This window comes from Scaptodrosophila lebanonensis, unplaced genomic scaffold (assembly GCF_003285725.1).
Source record: "Scaptodrosophila lebanonensis strain 11010-0011.00,11010-0021.00 unplaced genomic scaffold, SlebRS2 tig00000024-arrow-pilon, whole genome shotgun sequence".
Lineage (NCBI taxonomy): Eukaryota > Metazoa > Arthropoda > Insecta > Diptera > Drosophilidae > Scaptodrosophila > Scaptodrosophila lebanonensis.
In genome coordinates, this window is record NW_022060538.1 from 15,602,617 (window position 1) to 15,629,548 (window position 26,932).

The 26,932-nt window shown below is 38.4% G+C and overlaps 3 protein-coding genes across 3 annotated transcripts; 1 reads left to right on the plus strand and 2 right to left on the minus strand.

Moving 5' to 3' along the window:
- Positions 1-1,440: 1,440 nt before the first annotated feature.
- Positions 1,441-9,395, plus strand: LOC115620355 (chromatin modification-related protein eaf-1). The gene is made up of 3 exons (XM_030513558.1): positions 1,441-1,599; positions 8,202-8,819; positions 9,042-9,395. Exons 1-3 carry the CDS (start codon positions 1,441-1,443, stop codon positions 9,393-9,395), a joined length of 1,131 nt encoding a protein of 376 aa, XP_030369418.1.
- A 3,590-nt stretch (positions 9,396-12,985) lies between these two features.
- Positions 12,986-14,097, minus strand: LOC115620356. The gene is made up of 2 exons (XM_030513559.1): positions 14,071-14,097; positions 12,986-13,525 (listed from the first exon to the last, which is right to left on the minus strand). The coding sequence occupies exons 1-2, from the start codon at positions 14,095-14,097 to the stop codon at positions 12,986-12,988; spliced, it is 567 nt and encodes a 188-aa protein (XP_030369419.1).
- Positions 14,098-19,180: 5,083 nt separating this feature from the next.
- Positions 19,181-22,207, minus strand: LOC115621558. The gene is made up of 3 exons (XM_030515231.1): positions 21,948-22,207; positions 19,855-19,927; positions 19,181-19,791 (listed from the first exon to the last, which is right to left on the minus strand). The coding sequence occupies exon 3, from the start codon at positions 19,782-19,784 to the stop codon at positions 19,293-19,295; it is 492 nt and encodes a 163-aa protein (XP_030371091.1). The 5' UTR covers positions 19,785-19,791; positions 19,855-19,927; positions 21,948-22,207; the 3' UTR covers positions 19,181-19,292.
- Between the last annotated feature and the right edge of the window lie 4,725 nt (positions 22,208-26,932).

Sequence of the window (26,932 nt, forward strand, 5' to 3'; positions counted from 1 at the left end):
AGGCAATGGCGATGTGTTGTTGCAGCTGCCACACGTTGCAGTGAAAAGCGCGCGCACAATACGGGAAAAAAACGCAACCAAAGTATGCAAAGCACGCGAACGTACTGTGAGGCCTGCTGGCTGCCACGCAGTCGAGAACTCGCCGAGAAGTTCTCGAGGAAAAGCAGCCACCGTCGCCGTCGCTGTTGCCACCGTTGCCACCGTTGCCGCCACCGCAGCAGCAGCAGCAGCCAACGACCGAGCAACGAGCGCGGAGCAGCGGAGCAGAAGCTTTGCAAACGTTGCAAGTGTTTGTTGTAAGCGATACCCGCCGCGAGGGAGCTGCAACAACAACAACAACTATTGCACAGTTGGGGAGGTTTTACAGCAATAGCAGAAGTACCACCACCAACATGTCTAAGTGCATTCAGCCAGGCAACCAGTGAGGCAGCCAGCCAGTGGAGGCAGTGGCGAGCTCGAAACTAGGTGAGCGGCTGGTGCGGTGCAGTGTTTGCAATCAGGCAGGCAGACTGGTAGGCCGAGCAGAGGCCACATGAGCCAAAGCGAGACAAGTGACAGACGACTCTCTTGTTGTTGTTGTTGTTGTTGCTGTTTACCTCAGCTTAGAGGCAATGTCTGACGATCTGGCACTGACTGAATGAATGAAAGACTGAGTGACTAAATGACTGACTGAATGACTAGCGGACTGAATGACTAGTCGGCTGAATGACTAGCGGACTGAATGACTAGTCGGCTGAATGACTGACTAAATGACTGCCTGTTCGCTTGATTACACTGATTAAAAAAAGTGACGAAAAAACTTTCTAGATTTAGTAAACTTGTAAGATAAATGAGATTTTATTTACCATTCTTACACAGATTAAAATTTTATGTTTTAGGTGTTGCAGGCGGGTGAATCAACCATAAAAAACCAACCATAACAGATGCCACAACAATAAGTAGCATAATTTCAGTGCATTTATTTATTTTAACCTTTCGAGGTACTATTTATTCTGAGCTTAAAATATTCTGCACTTTAAAATACAAGAATGGCAAAAATCAAATTTCAACCTCATAATGAAATAATTTAATTAATTGTTTTGCTTTTGATTGATTTGTTCATTTAAAATGCAATTGTTTTTCTCGGTGTAGCGAGTAGGCTCGCTCGCTAGCCTGCAACAAGACACAAAACATGAATGAGTTGTGAAGCAAATGAAGTGCTACGGTTGACGAGCTGCTGCCTGCCAGCACAAAAACACAGAACACAAAAAAATGCAAACTGACACACACACTAACACTAACCCAGGCATACGCAAACACGTACATACATACATATATGTATGTAGTGTATATATAGTAAGCAGCTACAACCCGCACCGTGTTTAAATATAGCAAAAGCTACAGCAGCTAAAAAAAGGAGTATACAAAAAAGTGACGTAAAATGCAACGCTTGCAACGGCAATGTCGCTGCATTTTGCAGGAACGTCGGCGTCGGCAACATCCGCAGCAGCGTTGGAAGCGTTGGCAGCGGCGTCGGTGGCGCTGGCGCTGGCGGTGGCGGCCAACGCGCAGACAACTTCGCAAGCTATCATGTCACCGCCGTCCTCATTTGTCTCGCCTGTAATACTTCTTCATTTTTTTTACGTGCCGTGTTGTTTTTTTATTTTAATTTCTTTTTTGGTCGCAACTTGCCTCAGTGGCCGTCCCCGTCTTTGCATCGCACATAACGGTGGCGCAAAGGGAACGACGGCAGTTTATTTTTTTTGCGCCTAGGCGCATATTTTGTGCTTCATCATGCTCGATGCTGCCACTGCTGGCGTTGATTTTGCAGCCTCTGCCGTTGCTGCCGTTGCTGATAATGACGACTGTGATGATGAGGGTGAGGATGATGACGACATATGCAAATAAACTTCGGTCGCTGATTTGCAGACCAACCATTCTGCAGTTGTTGTTGCCGCTGCTGTTACCGTTGCTGTTGTTCCCGCTGGCATTGTTGCCGTCATCAGCAACAATTGATGCGCCTAAAGGACCACAGAACGAGTGCATGGAACTTTGCAGCTCACAGGCAGGTGCACGACTGCAAACTACAATCCCATAGAGACGCGGAGAAAACCGGCGCTGCCATCGACCTTGAAGTGAATGCAACAACATGGAGTTTGTGCAGCACCCTGTACGGAATGCAGCAGCAATAGCAGAGTTCCACGAACAGCATCAGCTTCGTTAGTCGTATTGGACGCGTATGACCGAAAATAAAAATACAAAAATTAATCAAAAGAAAATTACAAACAAAAGAAGCAGCAGCCACAAAACAGACGCTGCAGACGGCAGCAGACAGAAGCAGAAAGTCTATGCCGCAGTCGTTGAGTTCTTGACGTCTCTGGTAAAAAGCGTTGCATACACATAGGTTGCGCCACAGACCAAGGCACGTAGTTGTACAGGCGCATAATGAAGGCCCAGACATAAACGTGCCGTAAACTCTGGCCGCCCAGTCGAGACACACACGCACATACAAAGTACCCCTCCCTCCCCATATTTATGTGCGTAGCGTGTATTTTTATACGTTGACAAAGCATTTTGCGTGTCATATAGAGCATGAGCGTATCACATGCAAAAAATGGTGTACAGTCAGTAGCAAAAGTGTTTGGATTAAGAGAAGCTGATTTCAATAATTTATCATTGGAACCTCTAAAAAAGTAGCTTCTGATAAATAACAATAGAGAACGATACAGTCGAGCACGCCCGACAATAAAATAGCCTGTACTCTCCACGAAAAAGGGGAAACAAATTTTATTAAAAAAAAAACAATTATTTAATTAAATTAGATTAAATATATTTAATACATACATACCTACATATAAAAGTGAAGACATTTTTATGTACAGTTTCAACAGCATGCATTCATCGTGTCTATGCGTCTATAATTATGTTAAAGCAGCAACAACAATAACAGCTGCGGAAAGAACTTCGGCAGAGAAAATGTTTATTAATTTATTATGGCTACAACTTTCGGTATTTGTCAAATCAGAGTACAAAATGCCAAAAATTACGGGAGCTATGGAAAAAACACGAATTGCGGGGGAGTGGGGGGGTGTATCAGAAAAAAACACAAATCTGGATACCAAGTTTGGTTATTCTAGCTCTTGTACTTTCTGAGACCCTTGCGTTCATACAGACAGACAGACGAACAGACAGATGGACATGGCTATATCGACTCGTCTTGCCATCCAGATCAATAATATATATACTTTGTGATGTCTGCCACGCCTCCTTCTGTGTGTTACATATATTCGCACAAAACTAGTAAATTTTGAAATAATTTCTTCTCTACATTTTTAATTTTTTCTCTAAAAGAGGCTTACTAGCTGGCTAAGAAGACTCCGATTCTCTGTAATATAGCGTCTTATAAAACTTCTTTAACTGCAATTTTCTTTGCAGCATCAAGCTACAATATTTGTAATAAACACACATGCAATACGACTACTTGTCAACATATTTTTCACACTTACTGCATATAACAAATTTTTATTGTGGTCCTGCTTTTTGTGCTGATGCGGCTGACTTGTTGGCAAAGTAGCAGCCATTGCTTCCCGCGTATCATCTGTCTCGCCACGTTGTCTGCTCTGTTCTGCCCTGCCCATGTTCTATTCCCACTCCTTTTTATCCCTTCCACATTTCCTTCCCCCGCCTTTTGCACACAACTTTTATCGGCCTTGTTTTGATAGTTTGCAATCAGCTCGTAGAGCTCCTGATTCTAAGCCTATTAAAACGTTTTGAACGCTTGAAAGCTTTGCCAGCATTTTGTTGGTTTCTCGGGCTGCAGAAAAAGTTGTTGCCAGCTAGAAATGGATAGGCCCAAAACAAAGTTAAGCTGTCATCTGGAGCTGCTTTGAATGCTTGGCTATGTGTGTGTGTGTGTGCGGGTATATGTGCTCATGTGCGATGCAGACGTCTGCGCCTCTGTTAATAATTAAGCCAGAGTTCTCGTTAGAGACGTCGCCTCATTCGTTGGTCGCTCTACCTCGACGTCGACGTCAACGTCGACTTCAACATCAACGTCATTGCTGTGTTTGTTTGTCTCCAGTAGCAAAAAAAATATGGCAGCATTGCAACAAAAATCGTTGCAAGTCGAGTGGCGGCCGTTGGCAGAGCACGGTGGTTGAATTTTTAGCAGAGTGTAAATGAAAAAAAAAAAGAGTTGCGATTTGTTTCTGCTGTTGTTGTTGCTGCTGTGCAACACATGCGCCATTATGCAATTGATTTTTCTTTTTTTAGCACTTTTTTGTGCCTGCGTTGTTGTTGTTGTTGCGATTCAACGTTTTTAAAGCTCTTACTCTCTCATTTATTTTTTACATCACAATTGTGTGGGTGTTGAAACTGTAGAAGGGTTGTAGCAGCGGAAACTTGAGCGCCCAGGCAGCGGGTTCATTCACCTTCCAGCAGACTAATTTGAGTTAGCACATGTGCCTAATTAAGCTGCAGTCAAAGCCCAAAAGTAGGTAGTAACTCATTACAAAAATTACTCCAACAACTGATTTGCTGAATGCAGATGTGTGTGCCTCCAAAAGGTGTCTAAACTGACGCTTCATGTGCAAAATCACATAAACAAACTGCATTTCTCCCTTTGAAAGCTTGAAGCGAACACACAAACACGCTAATACACAAAGCGAAAAGAATTCCTTGGACTGACTTGCCTTTCTTTCTATAATAAGAAGAATCCAACCAACCGTTGCTGCTTAATTAATCTTTCAAAAAAAATCTCTCTATATTAAGCAATGAAGCAAAATGCATCAGATTATGTTTTAAGATTCCCATACTATACTTTAGATACAAACATATGGCATAAACGACGAGTCATATCTTAGTTCGATACAACGAAGATTTCAAGTCTACAAATCAAAAAAAAAAAGTGACAATGTATTTATTTTAAAAAATGTTTGAAGGGTATTTCATAACAAAACAAGGTGAGTTTCTTCTAGTACTAAAATTCTAGAAGATACGGTCATTTCCACATATACATTCGTAGTGACTTTCGCAGGCATTTGCCTACCTTTTTGTTCATTCATATTGCTATTTCTCTTAGTGTACAATTACAGTCTATGTGACTGCAGACGGAATTTCAATGGCCCGTGCGCGCATATCACGTGTTCTATCTCATTTCAGTGTTGCATACAACGCGACGCGGCTTCTAACCCTGAGAATGTATGTATGAATGCAGCCCAGTTGCACGCATCGTGCAGCAACGATGCAGACAACGGATAGACACACCCACACCAGAGTTGGGAAAACGGGAGCGTTCAAACATCCGCGCGTGACTGCCTGCTCAAGTTGAAGAAAGTCGCGGCGTATATTGCGTATACGCAACATTGGCCACTTTGGCATTATGAAGTGCAGCGTGCAATGATAAGCCCATGCGTGACATGACGAGCCATGGCCCTCCTTCTCTTTTTTTATTTCTCTATGCGTATTGTGAATGTCAAGTGTTGGCAGTTGCTTGGTTGTTGTGTTTTGTTTGTAAAAACGCATGGCTGAAGGGGCGATCGAGCAGACGAGGCCCGGCTTGCCAAGTGGCTTTCAAGTGCATTTTACTTTGATTGCATGCCATGCAGTTCTCTTGTTGCGTGCATGTCAATTTCAACGGAAGTCGGGCAAGCTAAAGCTCATTCATGCCACAGCAGACCAACGCTGGCAGCTTGTGCGGTGTCATGGCGTAGCTTGACGTTAGGTGTTGGCCTAAAAAAAATTTACTTACTTAATTTTTACTACTACGAGTAAATTGAAAAAGAAAAAAAACAGCAAACATGTTTGAGAAAAAGCTTATTTAAATATATTATTACCTATAACAAACATTTATTCGAAAGACTACGCTGAACTCGATTACATAAAGCCAAAAGGTATTCCAACGTGATTAATAATGAATGGATCAAAGTTACTATATACCTCATCTTCTGTGTACCGGTTTGGTTTGTCGCTTAACGATGCCTCAGTTTTTATGATTCCACTCTTTATACGCATGGTCTTATGTAGTGCGTAATGGTGAATGATGGTGAAAAAAAAACTATTTTTGGTTAAAATTCACATGAGATATAATCCGCACCTGTTCAGAGATGGTATTTTCAAAAACTTAACAAGATCAGTGTCAGGGTCGTGTGCGCTAAGTATTTGCTTAAAGCAATATTGATTTTTAAGGTGAGAAATTGAGTTCGTACTAAATAAACAACATCAATCGTCTATATCATCGATTTTTTTTTTGGAAATTCACTCTCAAACAATAGAAAACAGAACTTTAAGCAAATTAAATTAAATATATATAACTGACTGGAGATCGGTCTTTGGCTGATTAGATGACTAAAGGCAATTGGTTTTGATGGCCTCTAAATTGCTAAATCAGACAGCCCATCGGCACATGTTTTATTATCTGGTCGGCCACAAATCAACACCCACAGACCTTACTTACTAAGTGAAATGAAGATGAACATTTGTTAAATTTATTTGGCAATTAAAATATATGCATAAGCTCATGCAAATTTTTACACTAAATTAACAATGACCATCTAAGACAAACAATGTCAGCTTTATAGCAAGATCGATCGCACTTTTACTTTCTATAAAGAGATTTTGATGACCCGACTAAACACACAAACAGACAGCTCCAATAATATTGCCGACAAATTTACAAAAATCATGCAAGACAAATCCAATTAAGCCAGAGCCAACTGAAGTTCAGTGAAAGAAGTGAAGTGAGTAAAAGCACATGCGAACGCACATTAACAATCCGCAACAACAAACGCAAAAGTCTACAAAGACAAAAAGATGTTTTCAAAAAAATAAACACAAAATTAAACAAATACACTCATACATATACATATATTGTATTATAAAGTTGCCACTTTAATTATGACAAAATACTCGTATACGTGAGTGATAGCCAAATGATGCCGCAAGCGAACGAACGTTGAAGTGTTCACAGCTCAACAAAAAAACAACCAAAACAGCAATAAAATAGCAGACGAAACCAACAAAACAAAATAAAAGAAATTATGAAATTGTTGGAAATGGTTACAACAAAGCACATCAACAACAAATACGGAGATGCTCAGGCAACGACACACTCAAATCTCTTGGCCCAAAACAAGTTTTGGCTTAGAAGATGCCAACGCCGGCTCTGCATTCAACGTTTAACCATCGATGTTTCCTCTCCTCTTTAACTTTACATGATTTCCATGTGACATGGAGACGTAGTCCAACTGTTCAAGTTGTGCGTCGCATGCCTCATTTTAAAATCAACTGGCAAACAGTGCACAACGCTCGACAATTTTGAAACATTTGGTGTGCGAGCTCTCTCCTACAACTACAAAATGTTGTTATTTGTTTTAATGGTAAGTGACATATAGAAACATTTACTAATCTATATCAGACTGTAAAATATACACAAAGGTAATTGTTGTTGCCTAAACCAAGTTGTTTCAAACAAGTCTCGGAGCATTTCTTAATTCAAAGCAGTTTTAAATAATTATACAAGAGAGAGGAAGAAAATCTGTTTCAAATTAAATATTTAATTCATTTCAATATATTTATTTCATTTCTGTATAGCAGTTCTGTATTTGCAGATTAAACGAAATAGAAGCGAATTATTTTGATATGACTTTTAAAATGAATAAACTTTTAAGTCTGAAGAACAATAAGATAACTTTTCTTTTTAGTTCAATATATCGAACACTCTCATGCACATCCAGGAACAGTAAATCATTTTAATGAATCAAAAAATAACATACATTGTCGGTTTCGCTTTACACAAATTTTTACAGAAACTACTCGCATAAAAATCTTTATTGAAAACTGATGATGACTTCAAAATTAATGATTCCATGTGTTTGAAATATTTACGTTTTGCTGGGAAACCTTACATCTTACAATCTAGCTTGAACGTTTATATAAAGCACTTCCGATTTAATTTAAAATGCATACTATACATGCCCAACATACATACATTGAGTGTCTATAAACATAAAACAGGTTGTGAGAGTTTCCATTGCTAGGTCAAAATTTTTCCTACTTTCATATACTCGTATATCAGTTTCTTGTTTAAAGTGGGTATCTTTTTATTCAGTTGAAGAAATATTTTTATATATTTTACAACAATAGTCGTGATATTAGGAATAAATTATTTTAAAATCGCAATCCATGTACATGAAATTAATATGTTTATCTAAAATTGTTCGTAGTCTGCCATTGGGTTGCTGCTGGTTCCCACTATTGGTGTAGAATATCAGTATATTCGTCCACAAGTACCTTTCCACACGGGCAGTCTGCAGTTGACGACCTTGGCATCAGACTATCAGCCCCAACAGCACCCACTGCAACTGCCACAACAGGTCAGCTACCAGCAACCACAGGTTTTGCAGCAACAGCAGCCGAACAAGTTGATTGTCCACACTCTGGGTCCGCAGGGTCGTGCCTATGAGCTGGAAATGCACAAGTCTCCGGCTATTTATGTGTCGCATCAAGAGAGCAGTGTGCAGAGCAATCGGTTGCCCTATTCTCAACAGCAACTACAACAAGCGACGCCTTTAACAGTGCAATCTGCGCCGCAACAGCTCTACCAGGCGCCACAATTGCAACCGCAACCACAACAACTGCAGCAACTGCCGACGACTAGTCACGTTAATCCTCTCCTGCCGAGCAACAACTATAACCAAGTACAATCCTCTCAGACGCCGCTGCCAGCGTCCTACTACGCGCAACCACAAGCGGCAAAATCTGCCTCGGCAGCAACATCCTCCTCCACGGCGTTGTCGTACGCCTCCACTAGCTCCGCTCACAATCCACAGCCCTACGCAATCGTGAAACTGTCCAATGGCCAAAGCACGCAAGATGGCGGTCATGGCAACGGGCCCCCGCACCAGCAGCAACAGCAGCATCATCAACAACAGCATCATCAACAACAGCAACATCAGCAACAACAACAGCAACTCGCTGCGAATGGTCATGCTGTTGGAGCCCGGGTCGGCGACTACTTTGCGCAGTCGCAAGCGGCCCAATTGGATGTTTTTGATTACAAACAGTATGTGGCCGGCGATGCGCGCAACTTCCAGCGCTTCATCACCACCTGCCAGCCCAATGGGCAGTGCCAACCTTTTACTCTAAATCCTGGACAGGTGGACGGAAGTCATCAGCAACTGGTGCACGCAGCCCGCGCCGTCATCCAGCCTGCCCAGGATGTTTGTGCCCAGCACGCGGGCACAGCTACTGGCGCCTATGCTGGTGGCTCATATCATCGTGGTGGAGCAGCCGCTGCCATTGCTGCTTCGTACAAGCCCCCAGGTACCGAGGTCAATGCGAAGGGTGAACTGCGTCCCCGCAATAGGCGCACCTATAGCTACAGTGAATCGCAGCTACTGAGATATCCTTATAATTAAGGAGCTCCTCGCATTTCTTACGAATTTTTGTTGTTATACCCTTCACCAATCAAGTGATAAGTGTCTAGTGTTTTTGGTGTATAGCTTGTAACACCCAGAAGGAATAATGACAGAAAAATGTTGACCTCTGACCGGGGAGAAATAAAGTTTGTGAAGGTATATAGTATAGCTTCGGCTTAGACGAAGATAACTTTTTAGCTCTTATTAACTAATTTTAAAGTTTTGGTAATAAACTAGTGTCGATTTTTTATAGCACTCATTAACAATATTGGCAATTTGTCTCGCGTGCGGCAAAACATTTCACTTTGGCAATAATGTTGCACAACTTTTCAACTTGCTCTCTTTCACTGTTGACCTTTGATTTTATATAATTTTATCATTTTTTTACATTCGCCAAAGAACCCACGGAAGGTGGACATTATAAAATAATCTTGTGGAGCGGAAAATATAAATTCGACCGCTCAACAAAAAAACTCTTCAAAATGTAATAAAACTTTCTCTTATACTACATTTACATTGTGGTTATACATAGTTGCAAATATCGGACGTCAATTAAAGCGCCACTTTCTTTTTAATTAAAATGAAAAGTCAACATTTGTTAAAAACTATTCATTCTCTCGCAGTTATAAACCTATAGAATTGTTGATACATCTATCCCATCTTAGTTGCTGCTGCACTATTTTTCTCATTGCAGTTTTGTATTTTGCTTAGTATTTAGATCGAAACATAACCAAACTTACTTTGTCGAAAAAGAAAAGAATTGCATATAATTCAAATTAATATTGAGTATTTGACAGTTTTATCTTCTTAGCATCGTCAGCGCTTTTAGGTTTGTTATGCTTTTATATACCGAAACAAAGAAGTAGTAGTCGGATAGAAATGTTATTCTCGTAGTCGATGCAATGCATACAATTGATAACTTTACGATATATCCATATACTCGTACTTTACATTCCAATTGCCATGTTTTCGTTCCTTATCAGTCACCTATTTTACATAAACAGTTTGAATATCCAATAAGCATTTCAATTAATGTGGCTAAGCGAAAACTCAAAGTCTAAACGTAAATGTTTTATTGATCAGAAGAGCTTTAGTGGAAATAACCATTTGGCCATAACGTTTCTGTCCTTAGGTCATTCTGAGACCTTTAATAAAAAGAGCCGTTAATATGCTAACTTCAACAATTTCTTGTTGATTTGATTATACATATACTGCAAGACTACGTATACACTTGCTTGTAAGAAATAATGCTGCTTAATAAAATTGTATAGTAAAGTATATAGCAGTATATATATACATATGTTGATGGTTGGCTGAATGAACAAGTTATGTTTTATTTTATACGTTGATTTATTGGACCTTTAATCGATTTTGAGATTTATCAAAATGAAAACATATCATGTTAATTAGCTTAAATTAAATTGTGTGTAAGACATATGTAAATTAACTAGCAACCATTTTTAATTACTCGATAATTTTTCAAAATAATAACTGAGTAAAAAATACAAGCCGACATTAAAAATGTTCTCGAACTCGGGCATGGTAAATACAAGGAACCAGTTTTAAAACCGAACCTCGAACTCTGGCCGAAACCACGTTCAACTTAAGGGGCTTGAAGTCATAATTTTCAGCCAGGCTTATGACGCACATATTAATCAATAAATTTTGATAATTACGTACAACCTTAGAGATTTTTTTCATTATTGCTCCAGAGTTATTCATTCCATCAGTAGAGATACAAATATTTTTGTGAACTATTATCATTCAGATAAACATTTTTTGCAGTGCATTCTATACTCATTAATAGCTAATCATACCGGTTTATGTATGAAGTTAGCAGAATATTTTTCGAAACGTCGCATAAATGTGATTAACATGTAGCAAGGCCTAAGTTTTTACAGCCTCCCCATGTTCTTGGCAAACAGCAAACTTAGTCTGTGCTTAGAATCCAACAAAAACGGACCTCAAAGATGACGAGTCGCTATAATGTTTTGACGCTGCTGGTAAATAGCCTGCAAAAATGATTAAACTGAAATAAAAGGGGGAGAAAATAAAAAACAATTTTTCTCGTAGGTGTTGGTAATCATCACATTCTCGCTAACTGTCACCAATGGTCTCGACCGTTACCACTACGAGCGTCCAGCAGTCGCATTTACGTTTCCCACACGGTCGACGACGGCAGCGTCCGTTCACCAGGAGTCGGGAACAACCCGGCGCTATAAGCTGCGCGGAAGCGTTGTAAGGCCGAAGGGACACGCACACCTGACAGAAAACTCTTATTGCACTGACGATGTTGACAAAGCAAAGGCCATCTACGCCAACTATCTGGTAGCTTTAAAAACGGCACGTCCCAAGGACCGGCGCCTTACACCTTACACGGAAGTTCAGGTGGGCAGCGATTATTTCGAGCCATCTCCGCTGGCAGTTGACAAGCTGAAAAGTGTTTTACTGTCAGCACAGGCACTGGAATAACAGAATGCGAAGACGTCAGAGAAAACGGCGATATGAACTTATTTGGTAGTCAAACTAGTCTTGTGAATAAAACGGTGAATGTGACTCAAACTGGCGATAAAGAATGCCATCGTTTTTTATACCCAGCACTTTGAATGCCGGGTGAGTGATGTTATGTTTTTAGAGCTCAGAATACCCAAAGCTATACTACGAATATCAAACTTAAGGCAATGCAAGAACTAACAACAGATATATCCACAAAGTGTACACACCATTGATCAGCATGTAGGACTATTCAATTCCGTCTGCAATTCGGAATCATTTCAATTCACAGCAACCAATCTTAATATTTTGACTCTGTCTACCCATAGTAATAACCCACTAATTTAATCAATATAGATCCGATTTCATATATAAAATATATTTAAATTTCTTTTGCAATTTCAACATTTAGATTGGTTCTAGAAAAAACCGTGTAAAAAATACATTAATCATATGCAAAAAAGGGTTCCTCATCTCTAAATCCTATTAAGTCCTCCCCTTTCTAGCTGTTTGTCAGCTGTGTGTTTTTTATTTATTTATTTTGTGTTATTTTGATTCGTGCTAAATGGAATGAAGAAATTTTGTAAATCAGAATTAAAAGGTAAAAGTCTTCAAATCTTTTTTAAATTGATTTTTTATAAGTAAACAATGACGCATACGCTATGTTTGCCAACAAAATTTGTATTGACGTCTGAGCAAGCCGAATAAATTTGCATAGCCGTAAATATCTGGAAATGGATTGAAGCGCACTGCTGTTAACTGAGATGACGGAGCTACCAAAAATGCCTTTAGCAAATTATGTCAGCAATTAGCTAACTTAACGAATTTGCTAAGAATAAAATAAAACAATGATGAGCGGCAGACTGGCGCCTACGAATAACGGCAAAAAAGAAAACAGGCGCCAATCTCGTATTAAAATATAATCAACTCCGAAGCAGTAATCAGAAGCAATCTCCAAATTATTAAAACAAATAAACTTAACAATAAATAAATAATTTATTTAAAATCATATCACAATTTCAAGTTAAAGCAAAACAAAAAACAACAACTTGTTAAAGTCAAAATATAGCCAAGCAAGGTCCGCTTAGCCTTTCACTCTAACCGGCGTGGTTGTACTTCTTGCTATCACCCGGATTAGCACTATAAAGGTCATAGTCAAACTGATCCCATTGCTGATATTCGGGACCACGGGGCTTTGTATTGCCCTTCTTCAGCTTCAGCATCATCTTCTTCTCGCGCTTCGGATCAACAGGTTCCACATGCTGACGGATGCGCTGCTCCTCAGCACTCAATGGCATGGGAGCGCGCACCGGCGTGCTTTGCAGGAATTGCTGATGCTGTGACTCATCCATGCCCAGATCATTTTCGGGTGCCACTTGAACATCGTGGAAATCGGCGAAGTTCTGCAGCTGCATCGACTCGGCCGGATGATGATCATAGTAGTCGGGCATGATCAGATTGTAGTTGTCATTCAGCTGCAAGGGCTGTTGGGGTCGACCAGCATAGGCCAGCCTAGTTTCACTGGCAGCGCCCTCCAAGTCGAAGAAGCGACCTCGATGTTTAGAATCCCTGCTGACATAGCGAGGATGAGCCAAGGCGCAACTGGCCAGCACGCTGAGGCAACAGCTGAGCAGCAACTACATCGGGTTGAAATAAAAAATAAAAGTTAGCTTTTATATTTCAGTTTTTCTTTAAACGTTAGCGAAAATTTGATAAACGGGTCAAAACAAGCGACATTTTTACGATAACGATGATCATTTATATAGATATTTTTGTATTAAGTAAAATGCTACTGAAAAGGAGCTAAACGAAACTGTTTTATTTAAAACAAAGGGCACTATAATTCCAAACCAATAAGAAATCTTCTTTTACAGCAGTTCTTATTGGGTTTTATACTTTAGTTTTGGTTCCAAAAATTAATATTTTGGTCTTTCCACAAAATTTTCTTGGCAGGTTGGATTTTAAAAACAAACTGATGCAGAGCTCAGAATTAATAAACAGTTTTCATTCACATTTAAAAGATGGAAATAATTAGGAAACCCGGCATTAAAAACATTCCATTTCCTAGTTTTGAAAACCGTTTATTTACTTCGAATCAAGCAACTTCCTATGTGTTTATTGATGGACTTGTGTGACTCATTTATCCGGCATGTAGAGATTCACTTTAGAATGCATAACTTACCATTTCAGTTGTGAATTTGGCAGACATTTCTGGAATGATGTTGTGACTTAACTCAATTTTAATTTGGCAATATGTTGTATTTTATATAGTATTTGCACTCCGAAAATTCTAATCGGTTTTTGCTCCGTTTGGCTTGAGCTCTCCAATACGTCTAATGTTCTGTGCGCTGCGGTTTTATATTTTAACCAAAAATTGCAGGCGAACGAAAGCTGTCAGAAAAAAGAAAGAATTTAGCGTTGCGTGCTCCAAAATCCGGTTCGGAGGGTTTTTTTATTTTTCGTTTCGTTGGGTTTGTTTTGTTTTGGCCAAAAACAACAAATACAATGAATTCTCTGCCAACTCCGTGTCGTTACGACGCCGTTTGATCGGCGCCTGCTGTCAGAGACTGACGACCAATCGATTGAGCGAGTGACTGACACATGCGGCAAACGCAAACGCAAACGTCGCGTCGGCACAGGTCAGGCACATGCAGTTGCATCCAAAAATTGTATGGAGAGAAGACGGAGCTGGCATATGAGTATTCAAAAATAAGCCAAGCCAACCAACAAGTTTCCCCACAGCCCGTCAAGTTCATTGCGTCAAAACGAACGCTCCCGAAACGTAACAAAACAAAACAAATCAGATGCATGAATTGAAATTTGAAATTTTTTGCTCGACTCTCTCTTTCTCTCTCTTTCGCAACATTTGTATTTTGTTGCGACTATGTATTGCGCCTTATTTTGACACACATTCCGTATTTCGTGAACATACTCGTATGTATATGTACATGTATGTATATGATTCATTTGAATTCGTTTTCAATTTTAATGGCCTTTTAAGTCTATGCATTTGTTTTTATTTTGTTTTTTTTGTTTCTTTGTTTCTTTTTACGAGTGTTGTGCACTATATTTTGCATATTTTCAATTTGTGGCATCGACTGTACAGTAAATCGCCAGCTTGTTGTAATTTCATTATAACCCAATTAGTATACATTAAATGTTAATAAAAATATTAATTACTGCCTCACTTTGTACCACTGAACTTTTGTGTGTGTAATTAAACATACCGCTCGAAAAAAGTGTGTGCTTTTGTGGCTTTTACATGTGTTTCGAATTACATATGCACCAAATGTACATTTTGCAATTGCAATATCGATCATTTTTTTATAGCAGGGCCGGCTGATCGCTTGATTTAATTTTGTCAGTTGATTGTTGTTGATTGTTTTCTGTTGCCGATTGCTGATTGCCAGCCATCACATTTTAGTTGGACCATTCACGGCCCAGTTCATTGGCATTTTGCACACTTTAGCAAAGCCATTTGAATGGTGCCATAAATTTGTATTTATGGCGGGAAAACCCGTAAAGTCCCATGTTGTGATAAGTGAAAAGCATTAAATTAATTAAAACATAACATAAATAAGTTCAAAATGACATTGAAATGCATAAAGATGGCATTTTAATTACTCTGTGTGCCTGTTGAGAGGATCAAAGAGCAATAAAATGGTTGTAAAGTTGTAACACATGTGGCAATCTTTAAAGAATTAATTGGCACATTTTTGCCATATTTAAGAGATTATTAAACAATATTCAAATCGGGACATTATGTTTGAAAAAGTTGGCTGTTTATGGATTTGTAATATAGTCAAATATTGCAGCCTAATATTTTTTAAAAATGGCTCTTTATTTCTCAGCTCCTCCAACAAGAAATTAATTTTCTCCTCTCTTGAATAGCTGCACAACTGACAAAGTATTGCACAATCACTCTCGGGCTTTATACTTCAATTATAGTACAATGATATTTTCCACCTGTTCTCGGCCAAGCTCTCTAAAAGCTTTTCTTTTCAGCTTCCTCCTGTACAAGTAGAATGTCTTACTGCTCGCGGCTGGGAGGCATAGCTGGCCAGACTGGCTATAATTCAGTTCTATATTTCTTACTGTTTATTTATTAATTAATACTTAATTTCATTTCTGTGATAACATTTTAATTGGGAAATTTTATTTTAAAGCTTTTGTAGGTCTATTAACGCCTTTGAATACAAATACCTTTGAATCGATGGATAGCCGGCCATATGGCCAATAAAATTCCCCCTTTGAGTCAGAGCCGTTCATTAGACATTAATGTAATTTGATTCGATTATTCCTATCACGCTTTTTAATGTATATAAAGACATATTATAACGTCGTGGAATGGAAAGGCTATATTTCTGCATTTGTTTTTAAATGAATTATTCAAAAGAAAAGTGTTAGGCGTTATGACAAAGAAATTGTAATTGAAATTCTTTAATATATGTTTTCCCCTGTACATACATTCCTGCTACATACATTCCTGAAAATAGATAAATCCGACATATTGCTTCCGGGCGAACATTGAAATCTGATATTATACTTATGTATCTAGACATTAGACATTTTGTGAGTTTAAATCTCACTTTGTGTGTGTAGCCTATAAATTTCTTACTTCGGCCAGACGATTTTTATATAAAAATATATAATAAATTTCACATTATTTGGTTTTTGAACTGTTTTTTAAACTATTCGCCGAACTCCCAACTTTTGTTAATTAGCGCAGTTTTCCCCACAGGCCTAACGAATTTCATTTTAATGCCAAACGGTACAAGTTTTCCTCCAATCGTTCTCCCCGAAATCCTCCCCCTTTTTTGAAAATAACTTCATCATCCTCAATTCTGCTTACGTAAATGATTTTACAGCGCAATATCCAGAAAAATCCAAAATATAAAAACAAAATTTTAAGCGGCGAATACCGCACATTTTTGCATTGTTGTTAAGTACTTACATTTTATTTGTTAATTTTTGTATATTTGAAGCTGTGTTTGTTGTTTTATAAAACTTTTTCGTTGTTATTGTTGTTGCATTCAAAAAGGTTCCGCGCATGTTTGAGATCAAAGACATGTTTTTCTGAGCACCAGAATGAAAAAACAAACAAATATGTAAAAATATTTTACTGCCTGCTGCGGGAATTTACGTCTGAACGGCACAAAACAAGTCGCTGCTGTAAAGGACAGGAGCCCAAACAAACCAACAGCAGCAGCCAAAATAAAAAAAAATATATATTTTTGTTTTATTTTTTGCGTATGTGTGCAAAAAGTTAAAGGTATTATACAATTTCAATTATTTTCAAGCTGCAAAATTTCAAAGCGGGTCCATCTAACTGTCCGCCTCGAACTATTTGCTCAGTCCCAATCCAAATCCCACACGCTTTCCCAACACACCACACTCCCGCACACAGTCCGGCCTCAAAGCAACGTGCCTCGAAATGTAACCGCAAAATTACTTGCAACAATTCGGCAGACAATTCGCACAGATACTATACAGATACAGATACAAACCCATTTGAGTTGGCCAAACTGCAACGATGCGGTTTCGTTTGCTATACTAGAAACCAAAACCTCAACCCACCAGGCGACGGCGCGTCATTGAATCGCCTCAAATCATTATCAAATGCATACATACTTACTTACTTACATACTCCTATATAAGAATGCGTGTGTACGGCTGTTTGTATTTAACAGCTTGATAGCAAATGTAAATCGCATTAAATTTAATATGCAATTCAACCGCAACTAACTGAGCGCATAATTTGTCAGCTTGTCTCAGCTTGGTTAGTCTCAAACATTGGCTATAAAGTGGTCTGCCTGCACACGAAATATATAAATACGTACTCGCACATATGTACAAATATATATTGCATTTACTATACAATCTTTAAGTAGAACAGCATGACTGAGCCCTTAAAGCTAGGGGTGTTATTTTACAAGTGCGGTTTGACAAGTTAATCCCTAAAAAGTTTGTATAATATTTTAATACGGAACAATAATACAAATTTTCATGAGATATTTGTGCAGTCGACGAATTTGTTACAAAATGCTAGATAAATAGCAAAATGTAACAATAGACAAATTGCAATTTTTATGAAAGCAACAACATTTGATAAACAAAGAATATCCTGCTTGTTAAGAAAAATGTTATTAAAAGCTACAGCTTTATAAGAATTATTAAATATTGTGTCTAGTCCCATTAAGTTTGTGATTGTGAATTTTTAATAATACTGGTGCATAATAAAATGAAAAACGTGCCAAACTTTTAAGTTAGGAAAGTAAGCATTTAAATCGCTGATCCAAAATTTCAACAGCTTTAAAGATATTCTCTTACGCATTTTAGTTCTCTTCACCGGGGAAGTCCATATATATATACACCTGATTCTGTTTTTACACCGTAGATTGGTTCCTAAAAAAGTCGTGCAAAAAAGACATTGATCATATTCAAAATGAATCGTGCTAAATGGAATAAAGCCTTGTAACAATATATAAAATTTTTAAATTTCAAACCGTGTTAAATCACTCATTTCATTTTGCATATGATCAATGTATATATATGTATATATACATATTAGATACTATATTATTATCGCCATAACGAGATGAATCCTAAACGCCACTCCTGCCACTGCTCTAGAGATATCTTTTAAGAGCCGAACTCCGAAGGCGCCATACTATATATGTAGCTTCGGCCGTGACGAAAAAACCTTCCCATTTATCTCTATTATAATTGCCAAGAAACGGTGTTACAACTGTATGTCTTACGTCATAAAATTATTTGGCACAACAGGAAAAGAAGAGTGCGATTTTGTAATTAATGGAACTTTTTATTTAGCCATTCAGAGCAATTTATCTATTTCAGAATTTTTGCAAAACCAATCTTCTCATTAGCGAATAAAAATGATTACCAAACATTTTTTTGTTAATTTGCTAACGAGTCAAGTTCCAATAGTTTCAGTTAATTTCATTAGTGAGTGTCAGTACAGCACATACTCACACACACACATACACACACACACACACACACACTCATACGGAGATGAGAAGCTTTCAAGTAGCCATTGCAATAAACATAATTCAAGCTTAAAGTGCGAAAGCAATTTGATTTGATTATGCATGCAATTTAATTAAATTCTTTACGCAACAAACAATTTCTCATTGATGAAGTTGTATCTTTTGTAAAAGCAATAACAACAATAGAAGAAAACAACCCAAACCTGTTACTGTGCTGCTCAAAATGTAATACTCATCACCATCGTATATCAGAATTGGTTTTCGCTTTAGATGCTTTAGATGTTCATTTCAATTGCGGTCAAACTGCTATATTTAATTTAATTCTTTGTATATGCCAAGTAATACATATTTCATTTGATTCAGTTTTTCCCATGCCCCTCATTACCCCACCTTCTTAGCTTTTGGTGGATAGTGGATAGACCAACCGAACACTATGCCTTGGCTGACACATGACCAGACTCTTCCCATTCATGGGGATCGATTGCAAAAAAGCCAACTGCAGGTCGGCATACATTTGCCATGCTTTGGCCGGACATTGCCCGAATTTGGCCAACGCATATTGCATGACCATCCCATTGGCGGCCACATTGGCCGAGAGTGCTGCAAAATAGCACATGATCATGCCTCCGATTAAGACTCGAATGCTATTCTGATGCTCCGTTTCCATATTCCACTTAGTGCATGCAAAGACCGTGAGTCCGGACAGCGGAACCGCAGCCAGCAGCATGTAGAAATCAAACTTATATGTCAGCACCATAACAGCTGCATAATTGGCCTGAAAGAACAACGAGTCCACCACAATGCTTATGTTCATTTGAGGCCGCACGAGGGCACCAGCTAAGAACACATAGAGAACCACAAATGCAAAGCCCTCTCGAGCAACCATTTTAGAACTGTGGGGAGACGGAATATGATATAAATAAATACAGGTCTATGGGGAAGTATCTTAAACTTACAGTTTTCTGTTCGTTTATATTTATATTTGATCGAAATTTTCCGTTGAACCTTGAACCCAAACGTTAATAATAACTATGGAGGGCAAAGAAAAGAAAACATTTAGTAATATTCTAAAAACAACATTTTGTAATATTTTAATTTTTTAATTAATTTTAGAAGCGTTATTTTTATGGATCACACCTTTTTCGATTCTCAAAACAAGAAAACTCTATATCTGTGCATCTAGCATATTTCTGCTTCTGTACTTCAAGTACATATCTTCACTATTGAACATATTTGCCAGTTTACATTGCTTGTTGGCCCATTTTCACACGATTCTGATTCTGTTTACAGGCCATTGGCAACTTTAATCTTTGCAATAACTTAATGTGCAAAAAGTCATAAAAAACACAACTGCAAGCAAGCCATTTACATGCCGATACTCACACACTCATACTTGCAACTGCATATTGTGGGTCATTAGCGCAAGCAGGCAGAGATCGAAGTGTTATAACGCCTGTTCACTTAATGGCCATTAATTACTTTTATTTTATCGAAGACTTTTTAAGCTTCACGCTTGCGCACCCAGCTGACATGAAAAGGTGCAATAAGGCAACAAAACCACCAATAGCAACAGCAAGAGCAACAAAAATAATAAACTGCAATAAAGCATAATTAATTGTAAGTTTTCCAACAGCATGTGCCAGCATTTTCATGCAAGTTTTGTGCAATTATTGAAAAGCTGTCGTTGAAATGACCAAAACAGAGAACGGACTACACAAAAGGCCAAGAAAATTTAAGTGGCAGCTGAGAGCGCAGTTGACAAGGCGTGTACTGGAAAATGTTTTGCAAAATTTAAGCAGCGGGTGGGCGGGCTGACATGCAAGCTGCAAACGGCAGTCAAGCAGGTACACAAATAAATCACAAGCGAGCTAATAATAATAATAATAATGCAAAATTTTCTGACAACACCAGTTAATTGCAAAGTGATAAAGTGAAAGTTATCGAGTCAATTGAAAGGCAAGGGAGTGCGTGTGTGGACCACCCGTTGACAGAAATAAATCAGCAGGTCAAGTCAAAATTTAATAAAGTCAAAGATAAGAGTATGAGATTGGCAAGGTATTATTAATCAAGCATAGGATAACATGATTGAAATGGAATATGTAAATACGATTTTTCGCATTACAAGTTTAAGAGATAATTAGAAAATAGTGGTGGCGCTGCATACTTTCAGGCGACACAGAAAGTTGGCCGGCATTGGCAACAGCTGTGTTCATTAGAAACATTCACAGAGAGGCACTGGCAACAGCACTTAAGGCAAACGGCTTAAACAAACGGCATGCGATTTTCTGTTTACCCGCGCGCTAATTGTAAATGCCAATCAGGGAGAGCAGCAAGCAGAAGCAACTAAAAGACAAAGCCAACTTTCAACTTCCAGCTGCCGACTGGCAACTTGCAACGGGCAAGGCGACTATGCCGACAGTCGTTCTAAGCTGGATGCTGCTGCTGCTGCCTCTGTTGTCGCCGGCTGATTGTGCCAATTGCCACCGCTCGGGCACGCATGACTGACTTATACAAACTTGAAACTAAACACAACAGCCATCAACGTTGCCGACGTTCCCAACTGTCAACGCACAAAAGGCACCCACACAGCCAGCAGCTCGCGCTCTGACGTAACGAAACGGTTAATTTAGAATACAAAACAACAGAGCCAAAGCAACAACAACAACAACAACAGGCAAGTTCAAAAGCCGTCAGCCCAAGATGAGACTTCTTTGCCATCTCAACCCATTTAAATAAACAGAGACACCCACACACACACACACACACACACACATACACACCATGTACACGTACGTGCGATATATAGGGGCTGCTGCCTCTGGTCTGATTCCATGACTGGTTCTGGCGCATACAAATACTTATACATATAAAAAATAATTTTTAGTGCTTGCTTCTTCAGCGCTGCTGGCAAATGTTTAGAATTTAATTAGCAACGCTTGCTGATTATTGCCCATTGGCAGCATAAAGGATTTACCTATTAAGCGAATTGCACGGAAATTGGGGCAACAGCAGTAATATGCTTATAGTGTAAACACCTTAATCCACTTACCTCCAAATGCCAAACGTATATAAGTATATATGTATATATATATAAATATATCGATACACACAACGTGCAAGCAACTGCTAAAAACGCTTTTTAGCTATAGTCCGTCTTACGTTATCGATTGGCACAGTTCAATTGGATTTTGTTGACTATAGTTTAGTTAACAGTTGCCATTCTTTGTTCAAAAAAAATATATATCATCAGCACGTGTACCGAAATGGGATGGGTGTTTTGAATTTGTTCAGTAATATTAAAAATTATGACTGACTTACATTGTTCAATCTTTCTAAGGTGATTGTTAAATCGTTAACTACTTGATGTTTAAATCTAAACTAAAAAAATATATGTAATGCTTAAAATTAATCATTTTAATAATCAGAAATCCATTTGGAAGGAAAGTCCAACATATATTGCTAGCTACTTATTACATCATTCATTAAAAGTCAATCCAAATATTATAGTATATTTATAAAGAAATGTGTAAGTATATGAATTAGATGCATTTCTTAAAATGAGAGAAATTAATCACATGGCTGTAAAGAGTTTACCTCAAAAATGTTTTTTTTTCATGGTATTTAATTCTTCTAAACACCCCATTATGGAATGCTATGATTGGTTTCCTATATTACGAGTAAAATTCCCCTTTGATAGATCAACTTTTAAGGAATTTATAGATGTTCATCTAATCCCTGTCCATGCTCTGCCAGGAGCCACTTTGATTCAACTCTGTACTGCACACAACCCGATGCAATATTGTATGCAATTGCCAATTTAAATCAACAGCACACATCTTATTGGGGCTTAAACAAAAATCGCTAATCTATTATTCTTTCTTGCTTAAATGTTCTGCTACTAACTAGGGTTCTATTATACAGATCCATACTGATAAGTATATTATCTTTATAAATCAGCGCTTCGTTCAACTGTACTTGTACTTCCAAACACACTCCAAATTGCGTTCATAAGACAAGCAAGTTAAAAAAATAGATGATTAACTTATTTCCATATACGAGTATATGAGCCACATTTTTTTAATAATTGAATAAATGCTTCAACCTTGCCTTATTTCAATTCTTTTACTCTATCTTACCTGAATACCTTTGATAAAGAAGTATAAGTTTCTCTTTTTGAAATGGATCAAGATGCTCTCGTTTGTATTACTATGAGATCATAAGCTGTTAAAGCTACAGCTACATACTATGTACTTTTCAAAACATCCAGATCAAAAAAGCGTTTGGATTATGTACATCTAAATATTCATTTACCAAAACCAATGTACGATCTATCGTAGCGGACGAGAAGTCATTACCACCGACTGGCATGCCGCCGTAGCGTTGACATCAAACAATGGCCATCACTTCAACACTTTCATTTTTTACGCAAACACCCACAAACACTCATGAGCTCACACATAGATGAACTAAAACATCATAGAAACTGCATGCAGACTCATTGCTATGAGGTTTTGAACATTTTTTATTTATTATTTCATATGTGACTGAGGAGCGGCAACAGCAACAACAACGTGTATGCCACACTCAACATGAAGTGTTGTGGTTTTGTGGTTTGTTTTATATTTTTAGAAATTGTTTTTAGTTGCTGCTTTTGTGTTGAAGTTGTGCGCAGACAAGCACAGAAACAAACATATACGAGTATAGTATAGCATGCTCATGTGCAAGGAGTACAACGCTTCCAGCGACATCGGACCTAGCCACGATGACAGATAAGACACATATTGTTGCTTGCGTTTTAATACACACATGCTCACAACTTTTGATGCAGGCTGTTGGAGGATGTGGGTGTGGATGTGTATTTGTCTACATGCGACAGCTTGTTGTTAAATTAAAATTGCAGCTGAAGTTGTCGCACATGAACAAACTCGCTGTCGTTATCATTCTCAAGTTATCGGCAGGGAACATTTGCAGTGCAACCCCCAGGCAGCACGTTTTATCCAACTCACGTTGCCCCTATTAATAACGGTTGCGTTTAATTTATTTTTAATTAACCGCACAATGTCATTGAATCTTTAAACTAACCCCTTCGTTTTCATGAATTGTAAAGAGTAGGAAAGTTTGCTGTAAAATATCTCCAGCAATTAATATTTACACATTTGATTTGGCAGATTATTCAAGACCTCTTTCCAGAGGGAAGGCGCAGAAATGTAAACTTAAGAATGCTTCATTCCAGGGATGCATTAATAATGGACAACCGGCTATACCCTTTTACCGCAAAAGGCAATATAAAATACACATTTAAAGCCTCGTGTTGTACAGGCTACTTAAAATAACAACCTTTAAATCAACCACAATTGTACTAACCACTTTATAAGTTAATTGTTTAAACACATATTCGAATTTTACTATAAAATATTATATCAGCCTACTCTCTAAGGGCTGCAAAAACAATTTCAGCACATACTCTATTACTGAAATGTTTCCTGATTGCCAAAAAACACTTAATACCAAAAAATTAAGCCATAAATAAATATGTAAATATTGAATACTTATTAAACACTCATCACGTTTTGGAAACCGCTTCGCTACTGGTTAATACTGGTTCATAAACTGGTTTTCATCTTCACTTTTAGTCGAGACACAATCCAACTATTCCTTCGACATTAGTACTATATTGTGCTGAAGCTTTACTATAAAACAATTAAAGCGTCTCCGGCTCGACAGCTAACCAACTGTTGTCTTCAGAGCTGCTGAGCTAATCAGGGGCTTGGTGCCGCAGCAGTCTCCTCGGCAGGGCACCACATCTCCCGCATTACAACAACGCACGCAGACTTCCGGTGGCGCAGGCGTCGACGATGGAGGGTTACTAATTAAAATAGGTAAGCGAGTGAGGGAGTGTTTTTGTTAAAAACAATAAGAACAATGGCAAATAGTATGTAGTTCAAATATGCTTACAGTACATACGATGGCAGCAATGGCTGCAGATCGTCATCGCGCTCTGTTGTTGCTGCTGAAGTTGCTGTTGTTGTTGGTATAGGCGCCCTTAACGCGACTTGTGTGATTTTTGGCGCGAATGGTGAGTAGGGCTGGAATAGTTGCTGTTGTTCTTGCTGTTGTCCTTGCTGCTGGTGATGATGTTGTTGTTGTGGCTGCTGCTGTTGGTGTTGCTGTTGTCGCTGCTGTTGTTGTTGTTGCTGCTGCTGTTGTTGCGGCTGAATTGGCATTGCCATCACCTCGTGTGGATGTTGCTGCTGTTGTTGTTGCTCCGCCCGCTGCTGTTGCAAGTTGACGCCAATGAACTCGGGCAATATTTGAGGTTGTTGACTCTTCTGTGGATTGGCAAAAACAAAAAAGTGTTGCTGTTGCTGATGCTGCTGTTGCTGTTGTAGTTGAGTGTTTTTAGGCGGTTGCTGTTGCTGCTGTTGGGCTGTCTGCTGTTGATGTTGTTGCTGCTCTTGTTGGCGGTGTAGTGTTGGCTGCCGATTTGGCACAGTTTGCTTCACCAATTGCTCCAACAATGGCCTCAACGCTTCACCTGCCACAAAGTGCTGTTGCTGTTGGTGGTGTTGTTGCTGTTGTTGATCCGGCTGTGGCTGGGCCGGTTCAATGATTTGTATTGGCACCCTCTGTGCTTCCGTTTTAATAATGCTCACGACACTATTTGGCGCTTGATTTTGTTGAAATTGCTGCCATGGCATCAACCGCGATGCCGACGTTACCAATTCTCCACTGCCATCTGGTGTATATGTTGTTATTGTTGTTTTTTTATATAGAACACCAGCACTGTGGGTATTTTGAAACAAATCAAAATGGGTTAACCAGTTTTGTTTACTTTTCACGGCCTTCACATAAATTTGAGCGACCTACTTTGCATTAGGCAGCGTTTCAAACTCCTGCGCCTCATTCACAGTCATTAAATGGCATAAAATAATCATAGACATAATAAGCAAACATTTTAAACTCAAATCCATATTTATTAATTCGAACACCAGTAGCGAGCTTCCTACCGCCTCATAAGAAACTTCAAAACAAACTAAAACCTTAACTTCAACAAACAATATATGTAGATAAGCTTTTTTCAAAATCGTCGTCATCAGCTGAACTGGTAACAGATTCTCAGGAAACTTGTTATAGACAGACAAAACAGAATGACGGTTTTTTTTGGTAATAAATATACCAGACAAAACGAAGCCAAAAACACTCAGTTGTACTTTTTTTTACCATGAATAGGCAAAAACGAAAGTGTACAATGTTTGGCGAGCTTTTACCATAGCTAGCGAATGACTCTTAAATACTCTTAACATAAATTTACATGTCAAAACTGACATCAAATATAACAAGAAAGGAATGCTAAGGTCGAGCAGGCTAAACTCTTAAATACCCTGTACCACCACATAAAAAAATTTATTAACAAAATTTATTTAATTTAATTAATTAATTCAATTTTAGCATATGGTTAAATCGGTGTATCGAAAAATGAACAAACTTGCCGTTTCTCGGGGTCAGGAAAATCTGGATACCAAGTTTAGTTATTCTAGCTCTTATACTTTCTGAGATCCTTGCGTTCATACAGACAGACGGATAGACAGACAGACATGGCTATATCGACTCGGCTTGTCATTCTGATCGAGAATATATATACTTTGTGGGGTCTGCCATGCCTCCGTCTGTGTGTTACATTTACATTCGCACAAAACTAATTTTACCCTTCGGGTACAGGGTAGAGATGGGCACGGGCCGACTATTTTCGGCCCGACACGACACGGCCACGAAATTAACTTTTAGAAACACGCACGCACGACGAAAATTTTTCTTAACACGGCCCAACACGGCCCAACACGAACTTTTTATATATTAAATATAAAAATTAAAAACATATATATATATATATATATATATATATATATATATATATATATATATATATATATATATATATATATATATATATATATATATATATATATATATATATATATATATATATATATATATATATATATATATATATAACTCGTTCGCTTGTTGCAGAGC